The 24,995-nt window shown below is 45.4% G+C and overlaps 4 protein-coding genes across 6 annotated transcripts; 3 read left to right on the top strand and 1 right to left on the bottom strand.

The window, feature by feature from the left end:
• Window positions 1-1,644: 1,644 nt before the first annotated feature.
• Window positions 1,645-2,214, top strand: LOC123082825 (SKP1-like protein 1). The gene has a single exon (XM_044505062.1). The coding sequence runs from the start codon at window positions 1,720-1,722 to the stop codon at window positions 2,212-2,214; it is 495 nt and encodes a 164-aa protein (XP_044360997.1). The 5' UTR covers window positions 1,645-1,719.
• A 7,710-nt stretch (window positions 2,215-9,924) lies between these two features.
• On the top strand, window positions 9,925-14,038 carry LOC123087827 (uncharacterized). 2 transcript variants are annotated; one of them, XM_044509940.1, is made up of 3 exons: window positions 9,925-11,282; window positions 13,155-13,209; window positions 13,346-14,038. In XM_044509940.1, exon 1 carries the CDS (start codon window positions 9,993-9,995, stop codon window positions 10,776-10,778), a length of 786 nt encoding a protein of 261 aa, XP_044365875.1. In that variant the 5' UTR covers window positions 9,925-9,992; the 3' UTR covers window positions 10,779-11,282; window positions 13,155-13,209; window positions 13,346-14,038. The 2 variants fall into 2 exon arrangements, with proteins under 2 accessions (XP_044365875.1, XP_044365874.1); XM_044509939.1 differs by having other exon boundaries at window positions 11,930-13,209; window positions 13,346-14,036.
• A 3,039-nt stretch (window positions 14,039-17,077) lies between these two features.
• On the top strand, window positions 17,078-21,373 carry LOC123087828 (uncharacterized). Of its 2 annotated transcripts, none has more exons than XM_044509941.1 (6): window positions 17,078-18,451; window positions 19,068-19,240; window positions 19,790-19,972; window positions 20,055-20,145; window positions 20,412-20,649; window positions 20,771-21,373. In XM_044509941.1, exons 1-6 carry the CDS (start codon window positions 17,151-17,153, stop codon window positions 21,101-21,103), a joined length of 2,319 nt encoding a protein of 772 aa, XP_044365876.1. In that variant the 5' UTR covers window positions 17,078-17,150; the 3' UTR covers window positions 21,104-21,373. The 2 variants fall into 2 exon arrangements, with proteins under 2 accessions (XP_044365876.1, XP_044365877.1); XM_044509942.1 differs by having other exon boundaries at window positions 19,068-19,168.
• A 259-nt stretch (window positions 21,374-21,632) lies between these two features.
• On the bottom strand, window positions 21,633-24,950 carry LOC123087829 (uncharacterized). The gene is made up of 2 exons (XM_044509943.1): window positions 23,511-24,950; window positions 21,633-22,220 (listed from the first exon to the last, which is right to left on the bottom strand). The coding sequence occupies exon 1, from the start codon at window positions 24,811-24,813 to the stop codon at window positions 23,644-23,646; it is 1,170 nt and encodes a 389-aa protein (XP_044365878.1). The 5' UTR covers window positions 24,814-24,950; the 3' UTR covers window positions 21,633-22,220; window positions 23,511-23,643.
• Window positions 24,951-24,995: the final 45 nt, after the last annotated feature.

Raw genomic sequence — 24,995 nt, forward strand, 5'->3', positions numbered from 1 at the left:
TCCGCTGGCTTGCTGTGTGGAGTCCCCATATGTAACTACTAAAAAAAAACATGTCCAACAGACTCAGGTATATAGCAAAAACTTGTAAACTGACTCTGCAAGCAGATCACGTGAAATACCAACAGTACAAAAGGCCCGTTCCCATTGTACAGAAGTCCAGTCCATATGGGCAGATTGTTACAAATTTATGAGTTTTGCTATATATATGAAAATAGAAAGACATGTCCAACGGACTTTGCTACTTTCCATTTTTTTGTAAACTGACACTGCTGGATACAAGTTAAGAATTCAAGATGCTAAGATGTCCTGTTCATCTGACTGCAGGCAGATGAAGGCCGTCAAAGATCACAAGCGCAGCTTGCTATTGTACAGGTTTAGAATTTAGAAAGGTGACCTATTTTTTCATGTGAACTTACCTATTCTTTGCTATTCAGAATGATTATTTATCTTCCCATTGCTGTGTTAATTGATTCATATGCGGTTCTGCTATTCTGACAAGGATATCCATCAAGGTTATTTGGAGGGACATAATGAAACGTCACAAGTTCTACTTTGCTGATTCTTTCAGAGAATTGTTTCATTACTAATGCGCTGTCGCGGACATGTATTAATCCCAAATTCCAAATCACTCTGGAATCCAGTCAAAATCCAGTCAAAATCACTCCGGAATCCTTCTCCGTAATTGATTCGCAAACTACTCTCAAGGACTGCTCTGAACCTCAAATATCGTGGGCACATGAAGTTGTGGTGTAATTTTTACAGAAACAAGTGATCCAGGCAGCAAGGTATTGATTGATGCAACTATGTTGTAATGTTTCAGTGACTGTTAATATTTTTTTAGGAAGAATAACCAATTCAGATGATACCCAAGGAGTTCTGGATGGGAGATTGTTTATTTCTACGTCGTGCAATTCAACATTTCAGTACTAAAAGTATTTTTCATGTTATCCAAGTATTTTTCATGTTATCTAGATTGAGGTACATCCTTTGTAAACTAATATGAGGCCTTTTAGGTCACGGAAGTAGTGACCTAAAAGCTCTTGTATTAGTTATAGAGGGGTTTGATTTGTGAGGTCCGAGCGCGGGCAGCGGCCGGCGGTGGAGGTGGAAAAAGAAGTCTGGCATGGGTTGATTTAGTTTGAACACAAATCCATCAGGATCGCCCTGATCTGTACACGTAGACATAACAAACAAACAAAACATGTGTGTTCATACCTGGGGTTGAAACCGTACAGCGTGCCAATCGCACGTTCCGTGGCGGCGCGTGATCCAAAAACTGCCAGCGATCCAGAAACGTGGCGGCGGCACTGTCAAGTCGTTCCGCGGCGGCGGTGCTGTGGAGTGCGCAGATCGCACGACGGCTGCGCAGATCTGATCGGCAGCGGGGTATGAGGCATGGGGATCCTGATGGGCGGCAGGGCGCAGTTTCTTTGGCTACCTGCGTGGGTGGGGTTCGGTGTGTGGGCGTGGGGGTGGGGGTAATTTGATGGAAAAAAAAACCAGACGAAAAAAATCAGTTGAAAAAAACCCAGACGAAAGTGGGGGGACTATTCAACCAATTCGTCCATTAGGAGTAGAGATAAATCCCCGGAACACTCTATCTATCTAGCCCAACACGCACGCACGCACGCAAAGAAGCTCCCGTCTTTCGATCGCTCGCTCGCTCTTCCTGCTCCTAGGGTTTCGTTTCATTTCGCCTCCCAATCCTCCCATCCATCCATGGTGGCCGAGGAAGGCGAGAAGAAGATGATCACGCTCAAGAGCTCGGACGGCGAGGAATTTCAGGTTGAGGAGGCGGTCGCCATGGAGTCGCAGACCATCCGCCACATGATCGAGGACGACTGCGCCGACAACGGCATCCCGCTCCCCAACGTCGACTCCAAGATCCTCTCCAAGGTCATCGAATACTGCAAGAAGCACGTCCAGGCCGACTCCAGCTCCTCCACCTCTACCGCAGCCGCCGCCCCTGCCGAGGACCTCAAGAGCTTTGACGCCGAGTTCGTCAAGGTCGACCAGGCCACCCTCTTCGACCTCATCCTCGCTGCAAACTATCTCAACATCAAGGGATTGCTCGACCTTACTTGCCAGACCGTTGCCGACATGATCAAGGGCAAGACTCCGGAGGAGATCCGCAAGACTTTTAACATCAAGAATGACTTCACACCCGAGGAGGAGGTGGAGATCCGCAGGGAGAACCAGTGGGCTTTTGAGTAGATAAGAGTAGCATCGAGGCACTGCTGCGTCAAATTAATGCTTAAGTATTCATCTTTTTTCTAATGAGACTTTGTATGCCTATGTTTCACCGCTGCCTTTTCTATGTCATAATCGTTATTCTGAAGCCCAAACATCGTTATATCCTAAAAATAGTTGTGGTCAGTGGTCATTACTTGTGAAACTGAATTATTATTTGTCAAGTGGATGTTTCGCTTGGTAACATCATCCTTAGCTGATTTATGCGTGTGATTTGAGATATTTTCTGTTATCTTGAAATAGCCTTATTGTTTCCGATTTTAGTCTACTTATTTGCTAAAGATCTGTCGAAATCATTTTCATTTGGCTTCAGGTCGAATTTAGTGACCGTTGGATCGTTGTCACGAATCTCAACGCAAGCGGGCGCGTTTTAGTTGTGTTTCTTCGGGTTACGGGTCTCCACTCTTCACCCCATGTCATTTCGTCGTTTTTGCTAGCGAGAGACAAGCATGGCCTCCCTCCGACGTCCATCCGTACTCAGCGCCGTTAATTACCCTCCAATGTTTTCGCTCCGGTGGAAATCCTGCACTGGAACACCTACGCCCATGAGCTAGAGTGGAGTTTTTGTGCGCTTCATTTGTCTTTAGTGTTCTGCGTAACTTTTGGGTGTTTTTCATCAATGGCGTTAGTATACAAGTGTATGGGGGCATTCGGCAGAAATGATTTTTGCACAGGGGGATGCTATTAGTGTTCTTCAGTCCCAATTGTCTGCGTGAATTTTGCTAGGCGAATGGGAGCTGTTGCACTGCTAACTTAGGCTGCCATTTTGAGCGTAGTTGCTTCTAGATATTCAATCAAAATCATGTTCCAAAATAACTGACTAGTACATACATATAGTGTGGATATTACATGGTGATTAGTTTGTTCATGGCAACGAGAGAGTGGTTAAGGTGATTGGGAGGAGTGATTGGTGGTGGACATGTTGGTTTAGTTTGATTTTCTGAATGCTGGCTTGTTTCTCATCAGTAGTCCTTCTCGTTGGAGCTAGATCTCATCTCTGTATGATTGTTCAGTTTATCATTGAAGTATTTGTTCACTTAGTCCTTCTCATTGGAGCTACATCTCATCTCTGTATGATTGTTCAGTTTATCATTGAAGTATTTGTTCACTGACTATGGTTGCATCATTTTTTACTCGTAGTAATTTTTAACGGCAGAACTAAACAGAACACACCAGGCCCTCTCTTAGTTTCTTTTTCTTAAGTCTCTCGGCTCCCTAAGTTTTATGTTTAAGTTTATCCTTATTCCTCTGTCCTTTTTATTCTTCTCGAGTAATCAGTATTCTTTCTTCAGTTTTGTGTTCATGTTCATAATAAATTTCTATTCAGTGTTCTTTCTTCATCATAGTAGGGGAAAAAAGAATTGATTATCTCAGTTTTTCACTTGTTCAGCATCATTGCTTTCAGAAAGTTCAGTAATTTCAAATTTAGTTGCCAGAAGGGGCAGGCTGGCCAGTCTGTGGACATTGACCCATAGTGTTGTTGTTGTCATGGATTTTGGAGTGGACGTGAAGGCTGCTTCAGGTGGTATCTTTTCGTCGGCGTGTGGCTGCTGACGACATGGTCGTGGGCTCGTTGCTATATGCACCTTGATCCGAAGATAGCGAGCGCCAGACACAACTCTATGATGCAAAGCTGCGGGAGTGAGATTTTGAAAAGAAAATGTTTGTAACGCAAGGTAACTTATTATTGTAGTGACCAGACTCTGTAATGAATATGTTACTCTGTAATTCAGATTCTATGATGCAAGTCTGGATTGTTTTCTTTAAAAGATTTCATTTCAGAGTAAGTAAACGGCATATGCATTGTAGCTAATTCTAAAATGCAGCGCAGGCCATTGGGTGAAGGATATGTTTCAAGGCAGGTAGTGTACTCTTATTCCCAAATCAACATTTGTTCCTGGAACATAGTAACAATTTAATTAGTTTCATGAAAGGCGATTTTTCCTGTACACAACAGTAGAGTGCTGTGCAACAATTGAACAATATGTGCTCCCTCCGTCCCAAAAATTCAAGAATTTTGGGACGGAGGGAGTATTAGGTACAATCATTTTAATTTGTTTGGCAAGCGTAGCTGGTATGTCGGTTTGCTGGGTGTCATCATCAGCAAGGAGCTCTCCCCTGGCTCACTACACGGGGGTACCTTGTCTTCAAGCTCACTTTCCGGCGGCAGCTCCATGGAGTACCGTCTGTGACTTTGGTGAGCACGAGGAGGACAGCGTGGGGCTTTTGCTTCGGCGTGCACTGTCTGCCCCTCTGTGGCGCTGCTGACATTGGTGGCGACGGAGAGAAGAATGTGGTCCGCAAAAACCGAACCATGGAAATAAACCACCCATGTAGCAATCCCAGTCGGCACGGAGGCATGGGCTCAAGCAGTCAGACCGGGGAAACAATTCAAATGAGTAATTTCTAATTTGTGGCACAAGTTTACTTAAATTAGGTAAAGATGTGAAAGATCTTCTAAATGGGTTAATTTCTATCACAATCATGAAAGTTGGAGTAAAAATGGTATTAATTAATACCGCATAATGTGGTTATAGAAAACTGGACGACCGCTTGTTGAGTGTGGATGTCTAGGAAAGATGAAACCAGTGAAGTGTCTGACCCCACTTGGCAGGAATGTGCCGAACTGGTAGATATGTGATGTGTCACACGCGGGGAGCTCCATGAGTGCACGAAAATAAGAAAAATATCATAGAGGATGCATGAAATTTTCCCATGATGTTCAAAATCATGTTAGAGATCCTTAAATTCATACGAATTGAGTTATTTTGTGGGGATCTCATATGATCTCTACCAAACTATCCCTTGCTCAAGCGGTCATCTAAAAGGAGATAACTCATACGGATTGTGAAGTCGGAACCGAATTTCGCTCAACTAAAAAAAACGGACTTTTGTTTTAAAAAGTAAATTACAGATCCAAAGCAAAATCTCGTTTCACCTGGTTGAGCCCCACTTCATCAATTCGTCATAATTCCATAGAAGACCATTTAATCAATGTTATTTTGCTAATAATTCTTATCTAATAATATACGTAGTAGATAGTAGATGATGTTGCTGAATGCAGAAAATGCTTTCATTTCTCAAAAAAAAAACTTGTGCCATGGGTTGACCATATCTTGAACTTTGTGTGGTGCCACATGCCAGTCATTTGCCTTCTAAATTTATATAGGTATATTTAATCTTTCTTACCAATACATCTGGAATAGCAATGCCCGTTTGAACATTCATGGATCTATCTAAATAGTGTACTTGCACAAGGTAGTTTAACTACATAATGTGAATAGTTGGTGTAAATTGAACCGATGTACTATCATGATCATGCTAATACGATTAAGTTGGATCATTTAAGCATTTGTATGCATTTCATGTTGCTATTTCCCTATGAGTTTTTTAATAGAATGAATATTCAATAGTTTAATAAAATTGATGGTCATGCATTGATTTGTGTTTTCTTCCTATTAGGGTAAATGTTGCTAATTGTTACTTTTTTTTAATAAGAGTGGTAACAAAGTCGTTGATTAGAGTAAACTCGAATGGCAACAACAGAAACAATAGAGGTACTATACACAACCTTGGGGTTGTAGGCAGAAGCTTCAAATGTGGTAACGTCAGGTCTTTGCTGAACCTTCTCCAAAAGAGTAGCAACAGAATTGTTCACCTTCTGTGAAATGTGATTCAACGCTCTTATATGTTTCTACTGCATGCTCGTGTTGCCTCAATGGTCAGTGCGCATCTGTTGATCTGTGTACAAGTAACCAGATAAATTTGGTGCCATTCAACATTTGATCTGTTAATTTTTTTTGTCAATGCCATTTCTATATGGCATGTTCAATACCGAATCGCAATGTTTGCCATGCTATGAAAAGACCACCATTATTTTGCTCATCTGTTAATTTTGCACGTTTTTGTGCGTGTTATGAGATGTTGCTGTTACGAAAAACTCATGTGTTACATTTTGTCTCATTCAATGCATTCTGCTACCATCACATGCCCCTTACAAGGGTTCGGTTTTCTGTATATACCAGTTGTACTAACATCTTAGTCTGCTGACATGCGCTGCAAGTGCTAAGCTGATGGGTCAGGCAAGCCGGGTTTTTCGTCAGTCATCAGCGCCTTCAGTAGGATCATTTTCTGCTCTGCAGTTGGGTAACACTTTTGCATGGTATTGTAGTTTAGACTCCATGCTAAACTTTGACAAGAATCAAGGCACCAAACTGGAGGCTTTGGCACCTCAAAGAATGACGTTCAACACTTGGTCTGAAGATACCGTCGCAACTAGGATTCTATTCGTATGATGCAAAGCTGCTGAGTGGGGATTAGTCTCATAGGACTTGAAAACTCTTTGTGACTGCTACACATAGTTTCTGTACAATGCTGCTTAACGTTGAATGGTTCAGGGTCCGTTTGTGGTTATGTACAATAATGTTCCTATTACTGAAACATTTCATCTCTTAGAAATAGGATAAACATCATCAACATATTTGATCCTCTACTCTTCTTTCCTTTCTATGTGAATCTATTTTTGATACTCTTGGCAGCAGTTCTCTGTTTGTGTTCAAAACATATTTGTGAGGAATGGGCACTACCATGTAATTGTATGACTCATTTGGGCCATTCGGGAGTATATAAGTATTTATCTTCAAAACGGCATACCTAATTAGTTTTGCTAAAAACAATTGAGCTACCTGTAGTCTGTCGTGGATCATCAGAAAACTACAGGCCTAACAACAGTGGTACGGTGGCTCTGTTATCAACATTGTGCTGTAAATACTTTGCATTTGTTTGGTCATGTTTCTCTCCATCGGAAGATAGTCATCAGTTGTCTTTATATGCATGTCTGCAGGCCAAGAGCTTTATCGTTAACCATTATCCACAGAAATGGCGGATCAGTACTTCAGTTCATTACGTGCAAGCCCTATCATTCTCTAGAAAACCGCACTGGCCGCCTATGCCAACATGGACCAATAAGATGGTGGTGTGGGTACCTTACTATTTAAGGTGCCTCCTTTCTGTGTATATAGTATAGATCTGCAACTTTTCTATGTTTCTACTTTCATAACGTTGCTCTCAAGATGGATTTCAGCTTGGTTGTTTAGGTGTAGTAATTTTCAGAACTTTCGTGTTGATCTGAATAGCTGATGCTTTCACTTTTTGTTCTTGATCTTGATCACACTGAGAAAAGGAAAATCACCTTATTTGACAAATTTAAGTGATGGAGAGAGATTCTTGAACTTCAACTTCAAAAACATCTTATATTAAGGTACAGAGGTAGTACATTCTTATCCAACTTCCACATGCTCGACGAGATTTCTTTTTACCTTCAGTTCATGGTATACATATGGGGTTTTGGATGTGGAGTTTGCAAAGCTTCGTTGAACGCAGAACCGTTTTTCTGTTAAATAGTGCTTAATCATAAAATTTACAATACCTTGTTTCAAAGGAAGTTTGCAAAATACTTTAGATCATAAGTTCATAACCACCTTGTGTAGTGGCGGAGTTTGAGCATAATCCAAGAGGAGGCCATTACCTAGAGGGGAGAAAATTAATAGGGAAGAAGGGGCCAATCTCTAATTTAAACACTAGTTAGGCCTAATATATAGCATATTCTTCAATGGATGCAAAACTTAAGGGGGGGGGGGGGGGGGGGGGGGGGGGGGGCCATGGCCCATGGTGGTCTACATGAAGCTCCGCCATTGACCTTGCATATAGAAACAAATGGGCATGGAAGATCAACATTTTTCGAAGTTAGAAAAATGATGACATACATCATGCATGGGCGTCCTTGCGGATGTGCTAACTTTGATCTGATTTGGCTCTTGGCCCAGTCAACAATGGCTTGAATCCTGTCGGTGATATTTTGGTTGTCTTTGTTAGTTTCACAGGCTCGGACGACCACCTGCGGGTCTAGTTTTTTGTGTGTTAGTGGCGGCTCGGGGGAACCCTAGTCCCACCGGTCGTCGGCACTGCTCGTGACGGTGCGACTCCTCTCCCTGCCCAGTGGCGGCGCGACTTCGATCTGGTGGCGGCGATGCTTCGATCTGGCGGCGACGGCGCTGCTCGCGATGGGTGTGGTAGGGTGCTCCGCCCGGTGGTGTGCCCTGGCTTGCAGCGATGGCTTGGGCTGTTGATCCCTCCAATTTGATCTGGGTTGGTTGGTGGAGCTCGACCCAAAGCTGCGGTCGACCGTGTGCCTCGTCAGCTGATGCGGTCTACTACCGTGAAAACAATGGCGGTTGTCCTCGTGCTCTTTTTGCATCATGGCAATGTCCTCCTCGATTTGGTTATCGACGTGTTCCGGAACTGCTGCCGGAGATCCTTCCCAAGATATCTGGATCGGATAGAATTCGGTCGTGCATGCCATATCAGCCTATGAGGTTCCATGACGGCGTGGCGCGGAGCTCTATTGTTTGTTGACACCATGGGACATGTCGGCTTTTCAATTTCTATGGCATAGACAGCTGTGGAGAAGGTCATGGTGGTTGAGATGAGATGACCGGTTAGACGGACGGAGCCTTCGAGGCGATGGAGTCAGCTAGGTGTTTGGTAACTCTTAGGAGCAACAGTGTCAAATGGGGGCGGCAACACTGGAGGAATTAATTTTTGGTGGTGCTCCTCAGGGTGTCGAGCCGTGACTTTCAGGGTGAAAATCTAAGATCTGGCCTTTATTGGTTGTCCCTGACAACTGCCTTGTTGAAGGAATTGTTTTGAGAGCTCGAACTTCTCCAGGGTGAATACGTAAGATCGTGGATCAGGCAACGATGGTGCTTGTGCACTCTTTTCTTCTTGGAGACCTTTTATTTTTTTTCAAGTGTTGTATTTAGTGATGATTTGTATGTGACTGTTGAGAGAAGTCGATCTGCTGAGAGGCGAGTTGGTGGCACCAATAGGCAAAGCTCAATTCAAACAAGAGTCGTTGCCAGACGCATAAGAGATGACTTCGTTGGAGATGATGTGAGCCAGAGCTCATGATGACACCTCGTTGATAGCCCAAACGGCCGCACAACAAACATCGCACTCGCAAAACAAGCTATTGTCAGACCCCTCGACACCGAAGAGGGAAGTGAGTTCATTGGCTAGAAGAGAGGAAGATATGTTTAGGCATCTCCGACATCCAAAGAAAGATAAGACTCTGCAAAGACTAGTGCAACTTGCACATCGGCGAGCTCCCACGGCTCAAAGTCGCAATCCCTAAGCCCCTATACTATCGAATCTGGTGGTTCATAATCCAGGTCGTGTTTGTATGTCCCACTGCACCTCCTTTCATTGAAATATTAAGATGACACGCTTAATATAGTGCACCGTTCTTCTTCCTACTCTGAAAAGAAATACACATCTAGTCAGAATAGAGAAAATCAACAGAGTTAACGAGAGTGGTGGGATGGAAGCGATATGGTAAATTACAGTGGGTAGAAATTAGACGTGAGTATTTGATAACGACACAAAATATGCCACATGAGTTCGTGACAGAGAATAAGAACCACACCATTTTCTTATTTTATGGCTTAGCAATATATAGGCAACTTACATAATCATGTAAAAAAATGTGCTAAGATTGGGCTAGGACGAATTTCCTCAGGATTAGAAAAGTAAATTAATTTCTACCCAATCGAAAAAAAAGAAGAAAAAAAATGAATATATAGTGGAAAAAGGAGCGCCCCGAGTCCAACCCCAGCCGCCGAACCATTCTCCACTCTCTCGCGCACACACACTCTCCCCCAGACCTAGACCTAGGGTCGGCCACCATGGAACCGCCGCCGCCGCGTCGCCGCGTCTCGCCGCCGGCGATCCCGGACGAGCTCTTCGAAGAGATCCTCCTCCGCCTCCCACCCGACGACCCCGCCTGCCTCCTCCGCGCCTCCCTCGTCTGCAAGGCCTGGAGCCACACCGTCTCCAGCCCCAGATTCCGCCGCCGCCTCCATGAGCTCCACCGCACACCCCCCGTGCTCGGCGTCCTCCACAACTGGGCGGACGAGCGCATCCCCCGATTCATCCACACCACCGCATCGTCCTTCTCCCTCGCCGCCCCGGTCTGGCGCACCTGGCGAGCCCTCGACTGCCGCCACAGACGCGCCCTCTTCTTCCCCCAGGAATTCGGTGGTCCGGCAATGCTCCTGTGGGATTCAATCACGGGCGCCCAGCAGCGCATACCGGTGCCCGCGGCGTTCAAGAGCGACGATTTCCCAACGGCTGCCGTGTTCTGCGCAGCCGACGGGTGCGACCACGGTGACTGCTTCGGTGGTCCTTTCCGCGTGGTCTTCTTCTTCACCGTCGAGGTAGACGAGGGGACGCACGCCACGTCGGCGTGCATATACTTGTCCGAGACTGGCGCCTGGGGCGAGCTGACCTCAGCTCACTCCAACCGCGAGTTCTTGGAATTCAGAGAAAGCTACAGCGTGCTCGTTGACAGATCTGCGCTCTACTTCATGTTCGACGGCAACGCGGATACTGCGTCGGTTGTGCAATTTGACTTGGCAAGCCATGACCTGACTGTGTTCGGCCTACCGGACACATACCGACTTTGCATATAGCCTCGTGCTGGTGGAGGACGGTGGAATCGGAGTAATCCAATGCTTGAATACACGTCTCAAATTGTGGAGAAGAGAGGCCAGCGCTGAAGTAGGATGGGTGCTGAACCGGGTCATGTGCTTGGAAAATTTCCTCCCAGTGGATGCTCTCTTGCATGCACAACATAAAGTGCAAGTGGTGGGCTTTGCTGAGGAAGCAAATGTGATTTTTGTTTGACACGGTTGCTGGCCTCTTCACAATAGAGCTACTATCGGGGCATGTGAGAAAGGTGTGCAGTGATCCTGGCGTCCGTATTTTCGGTTCATAGTTGCTCCCAATTGTCAGCTTCTACACTCCTGTACCCCAAGGCAAGCACCAGAATCTGCTAGCTTCGAAGCCTAGTGAGGAGGGCGAGAGGAGGAAAGAACAGTGGATCAGGCACAACAATTGTTGAACAAGGGGTCCAATGCTACCAAGGAAGTTTTTATTAACACCTTCGAATACATCAGCCATGACCTTGATATCAGGTTAGAGCTCTACTCCTGAACTCCGAGCCACGCTCAAACATTTGTGTGGATAGCATTGTTGAAAGAAACTTCTATCTAGTTCGGCACTCTTTACGGATCAGCTTTTGGTTTCCATGTGTCCTTACTTGCTTTGGGCCTTCGAGTTTTGTAGTTTAAGAGATGTGTGTAGAAGGGTATTACATGTTCTACAACGAGGTGGTTGCCAAGCGATGTTTATCTTTCTTTTGGTTGGCGCAAGCCCTATTGCGTGCGTGCGTGCGTGCGTGCGCGCGCGCGCGGCTAATTGAGTCAAGTTAGCATTAGTATTGTTAGATGGCAATACTTTAGAGTTAGGACTTGGCATCTTTTGTCATGATATGTCTATTTTGACGTGCAATTATTGGAGTGATAGATGTTGTCCTACTTGAGAAGAGTTATATGCCTCTGGTGCTGGCTTATTGTAAATATCTCATCGATGTGCCATTTATTTGTATGGTACCTCGTAACTGTACCTGATAGTTCTGTGCAAACACTGCCAGTTGTTAGAAATAGAACTCAACAGAACATATAGCAACTTTGGTCATTAAAACAGATGATGGAATAACTGTGGCTGCGCTACAAAACTTTACAATTATAGACTGAAAATTTATGCCTTTGTTTTCACCTAGGATTCCCTGGAGTTTGTGAATGCACAACCAGGAGAGATGATGCCGGGAACTCAACGAGCTCTCAAAGCAATGTCGACGATGCTCCACCTTTGTAGAAAGGATAGTTTGACTATTGTGCTATATCTCTCATTGTTCCTTCCTTGGGACCATTGTTGGTACCAGAGCTGCACCATTGTGTGGTGAAATGCATGATTTCTGCTGAGGTTGCATTGTTCTATAGGCTTTGTATGAAATGATTTTTCAAAGAAGTTGTCAAATTAATTGAACCTACAATTTTAACATGGCATTGCGATTCACCCGAGAAAGTCATATTACCCACATAAAACAATGGTCATATACTCCTGCATGTGTGTTTAGACTTGGAATTCAATAGAACTTATCTCTTGGATTTACAACATTATTCTGTATGGGGTCATTTAATTTTAATAATGTTATTCAGTTTTGTAATGTAGATGATGTTGGAGAAAATAATAGGCTTAATAATATGTTTGTTTTATTGGTTGGATCATTTTTGCAAAGTGTATGCCAGCTACTTGCCTTATAAGGTTATATATACTTATTTAGTTATTCTTATCTTTCTTACCGTTGGCGGCTTCACTATTTTTTGTTTCTTGCAGTTTACTGTCTAAACTGTGTACTTGTATCGGGTAGGTTTTGCTGCATAAAAGTTACTTTTGTACTCCCTCCGTTGTAAAATAGATGACTCAATTTTATACTAACTTTAGTACAAAGTTAGTATAAAGTTGGGTCATCTATTTTGGAACGGAGGGAGTAGTAATCATGTGTTACAAATTTACGCAATAATGTGAATATCCAATGGTTGCCTGTTGTGTGCTATGTTAAGCAGAGGCTCTCAGGCAAGATAGAAGAGCTATTCTTCTAGTTCTTGCTTGCTTTATTCCTCACAAGGGGTTCTTTTTATATAGAAGCCTAACAATCTGATCTAAGTAACAAATCATGGATATTACCCCTAATTTGTTTAAGGCTCAAGCTAAAAGATATATTCCTAATTTAAATGATAAACTCCTATCCGAGAGATCATGGGAATCCTCTCCCTAACTTGGTGCTCGGTGGGCCAATTAGACGTACCTAACATTATCTTTGTCACTATCACCTTTGGAGATACTTCCTTTGACTGTGTATCCCAAATTCTCATTGAAAACTGAACTGTCTATCAGATTGCTGTCCGCAACAGTTAACATGTCCTCTTTCGCTTGTTCTTCAGAGCAACAGCAAGAGGAAGAGGAGAGGAAACGTCAATACAAAGAAAAGTGAAGAAGGTAAATGCAACAGTTTGTGTATATTACTGCCTTGTTTTACCATTAGTTTTCTGCTGCGCATGAGAATTACTGTCAGCAGTCCATGGGCTGTTGAAAATCAGTAGAATTCATACTGACTGGATTTAAATGGTTTCAGAAAGTGCAGGGTGGCCCAGAATGAACCTGAGGACATTGACCCCAGTGTTGTTGCTATGATGGGTTTTGGATGTCGAAGAAGTGAATGCTTTCAGGTGGTGTGTCTTTTCGTCGAAGAAGACATGGCCGTCGGCTCGTTGCTATATGCTCCTGGATCTCATGATTACGCCAGCCAGACACAGCTGTCTGATGCAAAGCTTAATATTGGAACGATGAAACTCTGTAATGAATGGCGACCTTGTGCTGTAAATTGGTGATCATCCGAGTAACATTTCATCTTTGAGAAACATGATAACTAGCAGTTGAAGTACTCCATTATTAATCTATTTCTCAAGACCCTTGGGCTGCATGTTTTCTCGGTCACAAGAAAATAATTAGCAGTTGAAGTAGGCTGTTATTAATCTATTTCTCAAGACCTTCTTCTGCCGTCAGCACTACTTCTCTGTTTGAAATTATTTCATTTCATAGTGTATGCATTATCTTATAGCTGCAGTTTGGGTATTAATCTCCTAGGCCTTGAAAAACTATATGCATTATCTTACAGTTTGTGAGCAATGACGCTTAATTAGCATTGTAATGGTTAGGTGTTCTGTAAATGATATGCTCGCCTGTTGGGATAGTATTCTTCTTTTCCAGATCAACATTTGTAATTTGTATCTCGCGTAATTCTGCATCGTAGCAACTTACGGGATGTTTCAGTGTCAATATTTCCTTTCATCCGTGGCATAAACATCACTTGCTAAAAAACAATTGATTGCTACATAGTACTCTCTCTGTTTCAAAATAGATGACTCAATTTTGTACTAACTTTAGTACAAAGTTGGTACAAAATTGGGTCATTTATTTTGAAACGGAGGGAGTATTACACAGTACAATGTTGCAAATAAGCTCAGTCTCTTGACATTCACAGACTGAGCAAAACTTAGAACGAACAAAACTTGGTTTTTGTTAGGCAAGACTTAAATTTCTGGCCCTGCACATGTCTGCCTATTTGCATCACATGAATTATGGAATGTGAATAAACGAGCACAAAATTATGGTGGCAAACTGCACAGTTCATGAACATTGAGATTTTGGACGAAGCAGAAGAGGTCTAATAGAGGCCGAGCTGGGACCTTCCCGGAGACGGGGACAACGCTACCAGTGACTGCGCGCAGCGAGGTCTCAGGCGGAGGCAACGAAGCAGATTGATGAGTGCGGCTCTGGGGCTCTGCTAACGTTGGAGAACAGGTGGTCGAGAGATTTAGGCAAACTCCAACCCAGCAACGCATTTGGTCTGCCCCTATCCGTTATGGTAGAGATGCCCAAAGCGAGGCATCTCACGTAAAATATGTCGGCCGCCAATTTCTGGTATAAAGTTAGTATAAAGTTGAGTCATCTATTTTAAAACGGAGGGAGTATAAATTTGGACCGAGTTTGCATTCAAACGGACTCTGGACGGATGGGCGTGTGTCCTCTCGGTGTCCGCCCTTGGGTCCGTTTGTTAGCCATCCAAACCACTTCCCACCGGACTCATTTAATCGGACGCATGGACCGGCCCACTTGACAGCCACCTAGCCGCCCCTAGCTGAGGTCCTGGTCCTTTTTAATGGCTATCCCCTGTGCATGGACCGGCCAGTCCACTTCTCCACTTTCGCCGCCTTCCACAATCTTCCTCTGCCCCCAAGCGCCCGACAAGCCCTAGGCCGCGTCACCCAAGCTCCTCCCCTCGTCGGCAACCATGAGGATGTGGAAGTGGACCCCTGAAAAGACCGTGAAGCACGACCACAAAGCGGGGGGCGCCCTCTGGCTCGTCGAGGCTGAGCAACGCCGCTGGCTTCTCCATCTCCCCGCCGGCCACCGTGCGACGGCACAAGCCCTACGTCAATGTGGAAGTGTGCCAGCAGTACTAGGACATGGCCACCCTGCTGCCGTGGCTCGATGCGCACCTGCCTAACAAGTGGGATATGAGCACGGATCGGGTGCTCATGCCGCCCATCTCGGTGAGCTGCCACGCCCTTCTCCTGGAGATCAACCGCCGGCGAGCGCAGCTGCCTCTAGATCTCCTTGAAGACCCCATGTTCGCTGCCGACTTGCCAATCTGAGACACTTGGTTTCGGGGTGAGCATATCATGCGGCGACAAAAATCTTTTTTTCTGCTCATGCTCCGAGCCGTCACGGCCGCATGCTCGTGCTCCCACACCACCCTGTGCGCGTACTCCCAGCCCACCCAATATGCGCACGGTTGCCCTCCCCGCCACCACCACCGCTAGCCCTCAACGTCGAAGAGGAGGACGAGGTCATCCGGAAAGTGCTCTAGGACTCCAAGGCCAAGTACGAACGTAACCAGTGGGAACGCCTGGACGTGCCGCTCGTCTTGTCGGCCACACGCGATGTAGTCGTCCCGGAGCCGAAGGACGGGGTGGTTTTGGAGCCGCCAACTGTTCCCTGGGACCCGCGATGGTGGGGCAGTCGTGGACGTGGACATCGATGCTGCCATGGACGCCGAAGTTCGTGTCAGCCCCGCCCGTACCCTTGCATGCGTGGTCACCGTCACCGCCGCGTGCACCAGTGGTGCAGGCACCGTCCGCCCACCTATGGCAGCCACCTCTGTTCATCGACTTCACCACGGACGGCAATGATGACTACGACTAGTACTAGATCTAGGTTTTAGTACTCCCTCTGTAAACTAATATAAAAGCATTTAGATCACTACTTTAGTTATCTAAACGCTCTTATATCAGTTTACTGAGGGAGTAGTTTTTATGCCTTTTAAATGTCTTTTAGTGTATGGTAGTGGTTGTGGACTTTTCGTACACATGGTTTTATTTCATTTGCGAAATACAATCATCCGTGTTGGGCGCAACTACGGGCTAGCTGGCGCAAACAGATTCTCTTGTCTGACTGGCCAATCCAAACGAACAAAAACCAGACAATAGGGGTGTCCTTTTGCGTCGGCCAGTTGGAGTTGGCCATAGAGGCGTGGCCTTCGCTGACACGACATGGCGATGGAAGGCGGCGACTGGGAGGGGGAGGGGGGGGGGGGGGCAGACAATCTAACCAACATTTTTTTTGGAAAAAACTTACAATCTATTTCATTAACTGCCATGATTGTACAAAGAACAGAGGTGGATAATCCTTCACAATAAAAAAAATGGATGTTTTAAGAAAAACCAATGGATGTGTGATCATGACGCAAACGGATGCTCGTGTTCGTCTGACCGATCCAAACGGACAAAAGTCGGACAAAAAGGTGTCTTTTTGCGTCGGACGGTTGGAGTTAGCCATAGAGACATGACCTTGACTTACACGAACATGGTGGTAAAAGGTGGCGAAGGGGGGAAGGGGCATACAGTCTAGCCAACACTTTTTTTTGGAAAAACTTACAATCTATTCATCAACTGTCATGATTGTACAAATAACAAAGGAAGATAATCCATAATAATAATAATAAAAATGGATGTTTAGAAAAATCCAGAGGCTGTGTGATCTTGGTCGCTGAATGGTGATCTAATGATCCACAAAAAATCGACTGCTTCAATATTTTTTCCAAGTGCCTGATAAATAGGCGTTCACTATACATATATTACCTCCGTATCAAAATATAAGATGCTTTTTAGACTAAACTAGCCTAAAAAAACGTACTATATTTTGGAGTAGCTATGTTTTCGAGAATTTCCAAATGGATTCATCAACAGGAAAAAAACAATTATAGTTTTTTTTAGTAGAAAACAATTATAGTTAGTGGGCAAAACAGTCGAACCATTCCCAGTTCCGACCTGGCTGAGCCGAACCGGAACCATTCCCCACCCGCACCCAAACCCACCATGGCCGCCCCGCCGCCGCCGCCACCGCCACCGCCACCGCCGGCTCTCCCGGACGACGTCGTCGAAGAGATCCTCCTCCGCCTCCCGCCCGACGACCCAGGTAGCCTCTTCCGCGCCTCCCTCGTCTGCAAGGCCTGGAGGAGCACCGTCTCCCATCCCCACTTCCGCCGCCGCTTCATCGGGCTCCACCGCCACCGGGCACCCCCCGTGCTCGGCTTCCTCCACGACTGGAAAGACGAGCGCATCCCAGACTTCGTCCCCACCACCGCCTCGCCCTTCTCCCTCACCGCTCCAGACCGCCGGTTCTGGCGCGCCCTCGACTGCCGCCACGGCCGCGCCCTCTTCCTCTCCGACGACAGCCAGGAAACTCAGGAACTCATCCTGTGGGAGCCAATCACGGGCGCCCGTCAGGGCATACCGGTGCCCTCGGCGTTCACGTGCGGGTGGCCGACCGCGGCCGTGTTCTGCGCAGCCGACGGGTGCGATCACCGCGACTGTGCGGGGGGCCCCTTCGGCGTGGTCTTCGTCTTCACCCTCGACATCTCGCCCAACGCAGACGTTGTCACATCGGCGTGCTTGTACTCGTCAGAGACTAGCACGTGGGGCAAGCTGAACTCGAGGGAACACGAGTTCGCCATGGACTTTGAGCATAATTCCAGCGTGCTGGTTGGGAGGTCTCTGCTCTACTTCCTGTCCGACGGTGGGATGATCCTGGAGTACAATTTGGGCAGTGGTGAACTGGCTGTGTTGGACACACCACCTAACGATTACGGCAGTGAAAACCACAGATTTAACCTCATGGTGGCGGAGGACGGTTTGCTGGGGGTTGCCGAAGCCATTGATTTTCAGCTCATATTGTGGAAAAGGGAGGCGAGTGATGGCACTAATGCACGATGGGTGGTGAGCCGGATCATCGACCTGGACATCGATCCATGCACACTTGTTCCAGTTTTGGGCTTTGCGGAGGGGGCAAATGCTATTTTCGTGAAAACTGTTGGTAGTCTCTTCATGATCGAGCTGCAGTCGGAGCAGGCGAAAAGGGTGTGCCATAATCATGGCTTCTGTAATTTGATTCCAGTTGTCAGCTTCTACACTCCACATTCTGGGCTCCAAGTGCCCGGGGGTGAACACCAGGACCCAGCGCCGCGGCTGAACCTACTGAGGAGGGGTGGTCAGCAAGGGGTATGGGAGGAGAAATCACTAGAATTGGCGCAAGTGCTGTTTGATAAGGGGTGCAAGGCTATCAATGAGAAGGACTTGGCCCACGCGGCTGACTGCTTCAGACATGCTCTCGAGATCAGGTTAGGATTCTACTCCCAAACTCCACTTGTTCTCCTAGCTAGGCATGCTGCTGTAGCGTAACATATGGATAGTTTGTGAGAAAGAAAACTTCCAGTTAGTTCATTGTTCTTTTCATGTGTGGCTCAGAGCCTTTTGAGTCCTGACATTTGTAGCTACCTTAGTAGGATTTAACATGCTCTATGTTAATGTGGTTACCAAGGGTGGTGTTTTGGTTTCATGTACGTATTTGACAGTGAGCACAATGGTGTGGGTGTTGGTCTTTGAGGGGTTAGTGAGTCCAGTTAGCCAATATGATCTGACAACACCACCTGGGATAGGTATTATCATATTTTGTTGTGATGTCTGTAATGCGATGAGAATTAAATCAAAGTCCAAGTGCTTGAGGGATAGGTATTATCCTATTTGATCACTGTGCAGTTCATTTATATGGCTCCTCTTCCTCAGATTTGTACTTCATAATCTGTGCAAGCACTAGTAACTATAAAAGACAGTCAACAGAACGTAGTTACACCTTGTGTCATAAAATGGTTTTGTCCACTTCAGAGTACATGTTTATGCTATAATGTTAACGATGATGCATCAGCAAATTTATGCATTGTTGTTGTTGTCACGTAGGGTTCGACATTATGGAGGCCTTGCTCCTGAGTGTGCTAGCACGTTTTACCGTTATGGAGGTGCCTTGTTATGCAAAGCTCAGGAGGCAGCCAATCGTTCAGGTAATGTTTCAAAGCATGCACCGAATGAAGAATCAATCACACCTACAACCAACAAAGATGATTGTGAAGAAGGCATGCTTTATCATTTATATCAGTTTCACCACTATAGGTTGAAATATATCACTGTATTTTGCATTGTTCTTCAGGTTTATGGAATGGTCTCCTAGAGAAAACTGCAGGATTAGTTGACCCCACAACTTTAACATGGCACTGCTACTGCCCTAGACACTCATATACACTGAAAGGCATTATTATCCTTTTAAATCTATATACTGTAGTATCTAGTTGATAACACTACTGGTTGCAATAAGTTCTCATTGTCTGTTCATGCCTAATGAAGAGTATACCTAATAAACTTATTATCAGTAATTTGCCCATGCCAATGCAAAGTACTAATAGTTTGGGACTTGGAATGTTTTCACTAATATTATATGATCACAGTATACTAAGTGAGTTGGATCTTCTATGCATTTGTGTGCATCTAATTGCTGTTTGTTTCCTCTTGGGCTGTGTGCATCCTCGATTCAGAGGCCCGGAATAATAAAACTCTTCCATTTTCTAAAGGAAAAAAATGTTTTTCTTCTTTCAATGGTACGTGCTGATATAGTTGTTGTTGGTTAGGGGCAAACTTGCGTGGCAAAGGTCAGACGGATGGGAACATGACAGGCGATGGAGATGATTCTGATTTGGATTTGGCCTGGAAAATGTTGAATACTGCAAGGGTGATAGTTGCCAAGAGTCCAGAGAAGACAATGGAGAAGGTTACTATATTGACTGCTCTAGCTGAAATCTCCATGAGAAGAGGTAATCTCAGCTATCTCAGTTACCATGTGTTAGGCTGGTGAATGGTCATTTAAGGCCTCACATTTGATTTTCACTTTTGTAGAGGACAGAGACAGCTCAATCGGTTACTACTTTGAAGCTTTAGCGATCTTGGAACATTTGGTTAGGCCTGACCATTTTCGAATTGTCGATCTGTATCCTCTTTGTGGTGATAAGAGTGTCAGCCACTCTGCTGTATAGTAGTAGAACAAATCAGCATAATAGTGTGGTTTCAAATAATTTGAGTTGACCCAAATCTTGCACAGGTGCCTTCACCTGCTTTTGAATCCACATGTTAGTGTAGATTTGGAGTAGGACTGTGATCACCAGAAAAAAAATGTTAGGTAGATAATGCTGTTTTGTTATGATTAGGTCTTTGAGTTCAATTCTTCCTTTGTTGATTACCTTAATTCAGTTCTAGAAACGTCCGCATATGTTTGGCCTTTGAGTTAGCATCCAAGGTTGGGGATGCAATCCCATATTGTGCAAAGGCTATTTCATTATGCAAGTCGCGTATACATAATCTGAAAATTGCCAAGGAAGCTTTGTTGGCTGATAGAGACCTTAGAGCATCTGCTGCTAAAGGACACTCAGGAAAGTCGACTCTGGAAGATGAGATATCTTACCTTGCTAGAATGTTGCCTCGATTCCAGAAGAAGGTGAACAAACTTAATTTTATTCATGCTACCAGTTTGGTTCTGCTCATGAATCTAGTGCTCTATGAACGAAGAATACGTTTTGTAAGGAACAATAACATCTCTCTTAATTGTTTTGGTTCAGCTTGAAGAACTGAAGCAAGCAATGTCAACCCCAAGCGACGGCATAGATAATATTATGAAGAGGGTGGTCTCACAGGCAAGTCATGAGCAGAGTGTTAACAATACTATGGCAAGAACTGCATCTTTGACTTCTTCGCAGATGGCACGATCAAACAACAGCTTCCATTCCCCAACTATGTCGACGGCAGCACCAAGAGGAAGCACTGGAAGTAGCATAACCGACTTTGAGATTGTTGGCAGAGACATGAAACGAGCTAAAGATGAGTCGATCTCCTACGAACCTTCTCCAAAGAGACTTGCAGCAGATGATTCACCATCCGTGAATGAAATTTGATAGCAGCTAGATAGAAATTCTGAAACTGCCAAGATATGCATGGGACACTCTAACAAGATGTTACTACTCCCCGTTCATTTTCGCTCAATGGTGAATACTTATCTGCTGATTTGTATACTAATTTTTTGATCTGGTCACTAGGTGTTCTTGGCATTAGCACATAATAACTGATGGATCATCAGTGGCTCTCCGCAGTGCGATACTCATCCATTGTTTTCTACTCCCTCCGTTCCTAAATATAAATATTTTTAGAGATTCCAATATGGACTACATATGGAGCACAATGAGTGAATCTACACTCTATACTATGTCTATATACATCCGTATGTAGTATGTCTATATACATCCGTATGTAGTCTTACTTAATTGATCAGCTAGCATTACATGCCTCTTAGATGTAGTTTTTGCAAGTCAGTGATCATTTGAGAAACATTTATTGTCTACGTGTTGCATCAGTTGCAATGAAACATTTGAATTTTCTACTGTTTGAAGAATGTTCTATTCTTGCTAATTCTGAGAGGCAGGCTAGTAGTGACGATTAATACTTTTTCTTTCCGAATGGAGGTTAAACAATTAGTTATCAGAAAACTAGAATGTTGCAAATACTAGATGCATTTACAGATTACACATTACATTGTTGCAAGCGAGCTCAGATCTCTAACATTAATTGGCAGACTGAGCAAACAAATGCACAACAAAACTATAATGAATTAAGCTGATGGTATGTACTAGAGGCCGGAGAAGATGGCGGACAAGGATGTAGGTGAGGCCACAGCATCCTGCTGCACATTCGGATCATCTCAGGTGAGAAGTGTGGACAAGGCAAGCCGTAGATGAACTCGTCGGCGGCCGGCTCCTCAGGCTCTGGGTCTGGCTGCGTTCCCTCCTCCATCCAGTGGTGTTTGTCGTTCCCCTCTGCGGTGATGCTATGTGCGAACCTGGCGGCTTCCTCCTCCGGCACAACCACTTGATATAAGCTAGGGAATTCTTGTTCCACATTGTGGAAGAAGTTGCTAGGCAGCGGAGCAGATCCGTCCATCTCTTTCTCTTGCACCTCCGGCTGAGCTGCCGGTGCCATGGCCAGATCACCTCCGGGCCCAACCATGACGACGTTGTTCTGGTATAACCAAGAGAGAGAGAGAGATCAAATGCCGAATGACAACGACACTTATCTAGCAACTTGTATACACATCAACAGATGAGTATTGACCATTGAAGCAACATGAACATGCAGTAGGAACATCTAATACCGTGTCTCAAGCATATCTTGGCAATTTCAGAACTTTATATCTAGCTGAACCACATTTCACAAACGGTGAACAATCTGTTGCAAGCCTCTTCTGGAGAAGCTTCAGCAGAGGCCTGACATTACCCCATCTGAAGCCTTATCCTACAACCCCAAGATTATTTACAGTACTTTTCGGCTTCTGTTGTTGCCATTTGAGTTGCCCCCTAACCAACGACTATGTCAATGTTCTTATTAGAAAAAAAGAAATAGCAACAGGAAGAGATGCATACAAATGCTTAAACGACAAACTTAATCATTATAGCATGATCATGAAAATAGACTGATTCATTTAACAGCAACTACTCACATTATTCCATAATTTATGTAAGACAGGATTGCTGCTCTTGTGTAGTTAAAGCTAGCCTGTGCAAGTACACTATTTAGATAGATCCATATATGATCAAACTGGCACTGCTATTACAAATGTATTGATAACAAAGATTAAAATATGTGTACATAAATTTAGAAGGCAAATAGCTGACATGTGGCAGCGAACACAAATTCAGATATGGTCAACCCACAGCACAGTTTTTTTTAAGAAATGAAATGTAATTCAGATACGTTGCAGAATTTAAGAGACATAAAATTACAAATGTTGATTTGAAAAGAAGAAAACTAGTCTCCAAACAGGCGAACATTTCGTACACCGAATAGGCCGGCACATACTACAGAATTAAATATATCTTTTTTAAAGAAGAACCGGCAAGAATAAAAAACAAGTGTTGAGAAATGCAGATATCTATAGAAGGCTAATTCCTCTAAGAGGCATGTAATGCTAGCTGATAAATTAAGTAAATCAGAACTTAATAAATAGCACATATGAGTTGCGCTTAAGAAGCACCTCTTGCACATGAACAAGAACATCCAAAATGGCTTCTACAAACCTCCAAGATAAAAGCAAATATGCCTCCAATTTTAAACAGTAAAGAGGAAACAATGGAAAAAATCGGACCACAACAAACAATGCAGCTGGATAGTGGTGGGAAGGTATTACTGAGAAACACCTAGAAACAATGGATGAGTATCAAGTTCCAGCCTTCCATTCAACAGGTAAGTATCAAGCATTGAGGGAATATGACAGGGGAATGATAAAATCGTGTTACAAAGTTCCAGCCTTACAGGCATATCTTGGCAAATTCTGAACTTCCATCTAGCTGCTACCATTTCACGGATGGCGAATCATCTGCCATCAGTCCTCTTTGGAGAAGGTTCAGCAGAGATCGCCTGAGTTGGGTTCAGCCACGGCGGTGGGTCATGGTGTTCGCCCCATGAGTGCTTCGAGCCTAGCATGTGGAGTGTAGAAGCTGACAACTGGAATCAGATTACAGAAGCCACGATGACCGCACACCTTACTCACCCGCTTGGATTGCAGCTCAATTGAGAAGAGGCCAGCAACCGTCACCACGAAAATGACATTTGCTTCCTGAGCAAAGCCCAACACTTGCACCGAATTTGTTGCATCCACGAGAGCATCATTTGGAAGCAACATATTCAAGTTGATGACCCGGCTAAGTACCCATATCGCATAAGTGCCGTAACTTGGCTCTTTTGTCCACAATTTGAGACGCTGACCCAATTCTTGACTAACACCCAGTGCACCCCCCTCCGCCAGCATTAGGTTATATCTATAGTCAAACCCATCATCATCAGACATGTAATCGGGTTGGCAATGAGGTGTGTTGAACACAGTCAGCCCGTGCCTCACTAAATCATACTCCAGGATCAACCCACCGTCGGACAAGAAGTAGAGTGACCTTCCAATGAGCACGCTGGAATAAAATTCGAAGTACATCACGAACTCACCGTGCATCGAGGTCAGCTCGCCCCACATGCCGGTCTCCGACGAGTACACGGCGGCCGACGTGAGAAACGGATCCAGCTCAGCGTCTTCTTCATCGACACAGAAGACGAAGACCACCCGAAAAGGGCCCCCGAAGCAGTCGCGGTGGCCGCACCCGTCCATTGCGCAGAACACGGCAGCCGTCGGGTAGTCGCCCTGGAACGCCGCGGGCACCGGTACGCGCTGCTGGGCGCCCGTGATTGGCCCCCACACAAGGAGCTCCTCGGCGTCCTGGCCCTTGGAGAGGAAGAGGGCGCGGCCGTGGCGGTAGTCAAGGGCACGCCAGGAGCGAGAGTCCGGGGCGGCGAGGGAGAAGGACGATGCGGTGGTGTGGATGAATCGGGGGATGGCGTCGTATTCCCAGTTGTGGAGGACGCCGAGCACGGGGGGTGTGGGGTGGAGCTCGTGGAGGCGGCGGCGGAATCTGGGGCTGGAGACGGTGTGGCTCCAGGCCTTGCAGACGAGGGAGGCGCGGAGGAGGCAGGCGGGGTCGTCGGGTGGGAGGCGGAGGAGGATCTCTTCGAATAGCTCGTCCGGGATCGACGGCGGCGAGGCGCGGCGGCGCGGCGGCGATGCTGCCATGGTAACCGTTGGTGGCTAGGTCTGGATGTGATGTGTGTGCGGGTCTGCGGGAGAGGGTGGAATGGCTGACGCGTCACACTCGCGTGGGCCGGCCCAACACGCGAGCTGCTCGCTCGCTCTCAAAGTCTCACAGCATGTTTGTTTGGTTGGGGTAGTTAGAGCTAGAGAATGAGAATTGAAGG

The sequence above is a fragment of the Triticum aestivum genome, chromosome 4A, assembly GCF_018294505.1.
Source record: "Triticum aestivum cultivar Chinese Spring chromosome 4A, IWGSC CS RefSeq v2.1, whole genome shotgun sequence".
NCBI classification, from domain to species: domain Eukaryota; kingdom Viridiplantae; phylum Streptophyta; class Magnoliopsida; order Poales; family Poaceae; genus Triticum; species Triticum aestivum.

What these genes read in the sequence shown, in the direction of transcription:
- LOC123087828 (XM_044509941.1), top strand. Translation starts at nt 17,151, where the DNA reads ATGGCCGCCCCGCCGCCGCCGCCACCGCCACCGCCACCGCCGGCTCTC. An exon ending in CAAAGATGATTGTGAAGAAG is followed by an intron (nt 19,241 to 19,789) that starts GCATGCTTTATC and finishes GTTGTTGGTTAG; the next exon opens with GGGCAAACTTGCGTGGCAAA. An exon ending in TGCCTCGATTCCAGAAGAAG is followed by an intron (nt 20,650 to 20,770) that starts GTGAACAAACTT and finishes GTTTTGGTTCAG; the next exon opens with CTTGAAGAACTGAAGCAAGC.
- LOC123087829 (XM_044509943.1), bottom strand. Translation starts at nt 24,813, where the DNA reads ATGGCAGCATCGCCGCCGCGCCGCCGCGCCTCGCCGCCGTCGATCCCG.
- LOC123087827 (XM_044509940.1), top strand. Translation starts at nt 9,993, where the DNA reads ATGGAACCGCCGCCGCCGCGTCGCCGCGTCTCGCCGCCGGCGATCCCG.
- LOC123082825 (XM_044505062.1), top strand. Translation starts at nt 1,720, where the DNA reads ATGGTGGCCGAGGAAGGCGAGAAGAAGATGATCACGCTCAAGAGCTCG.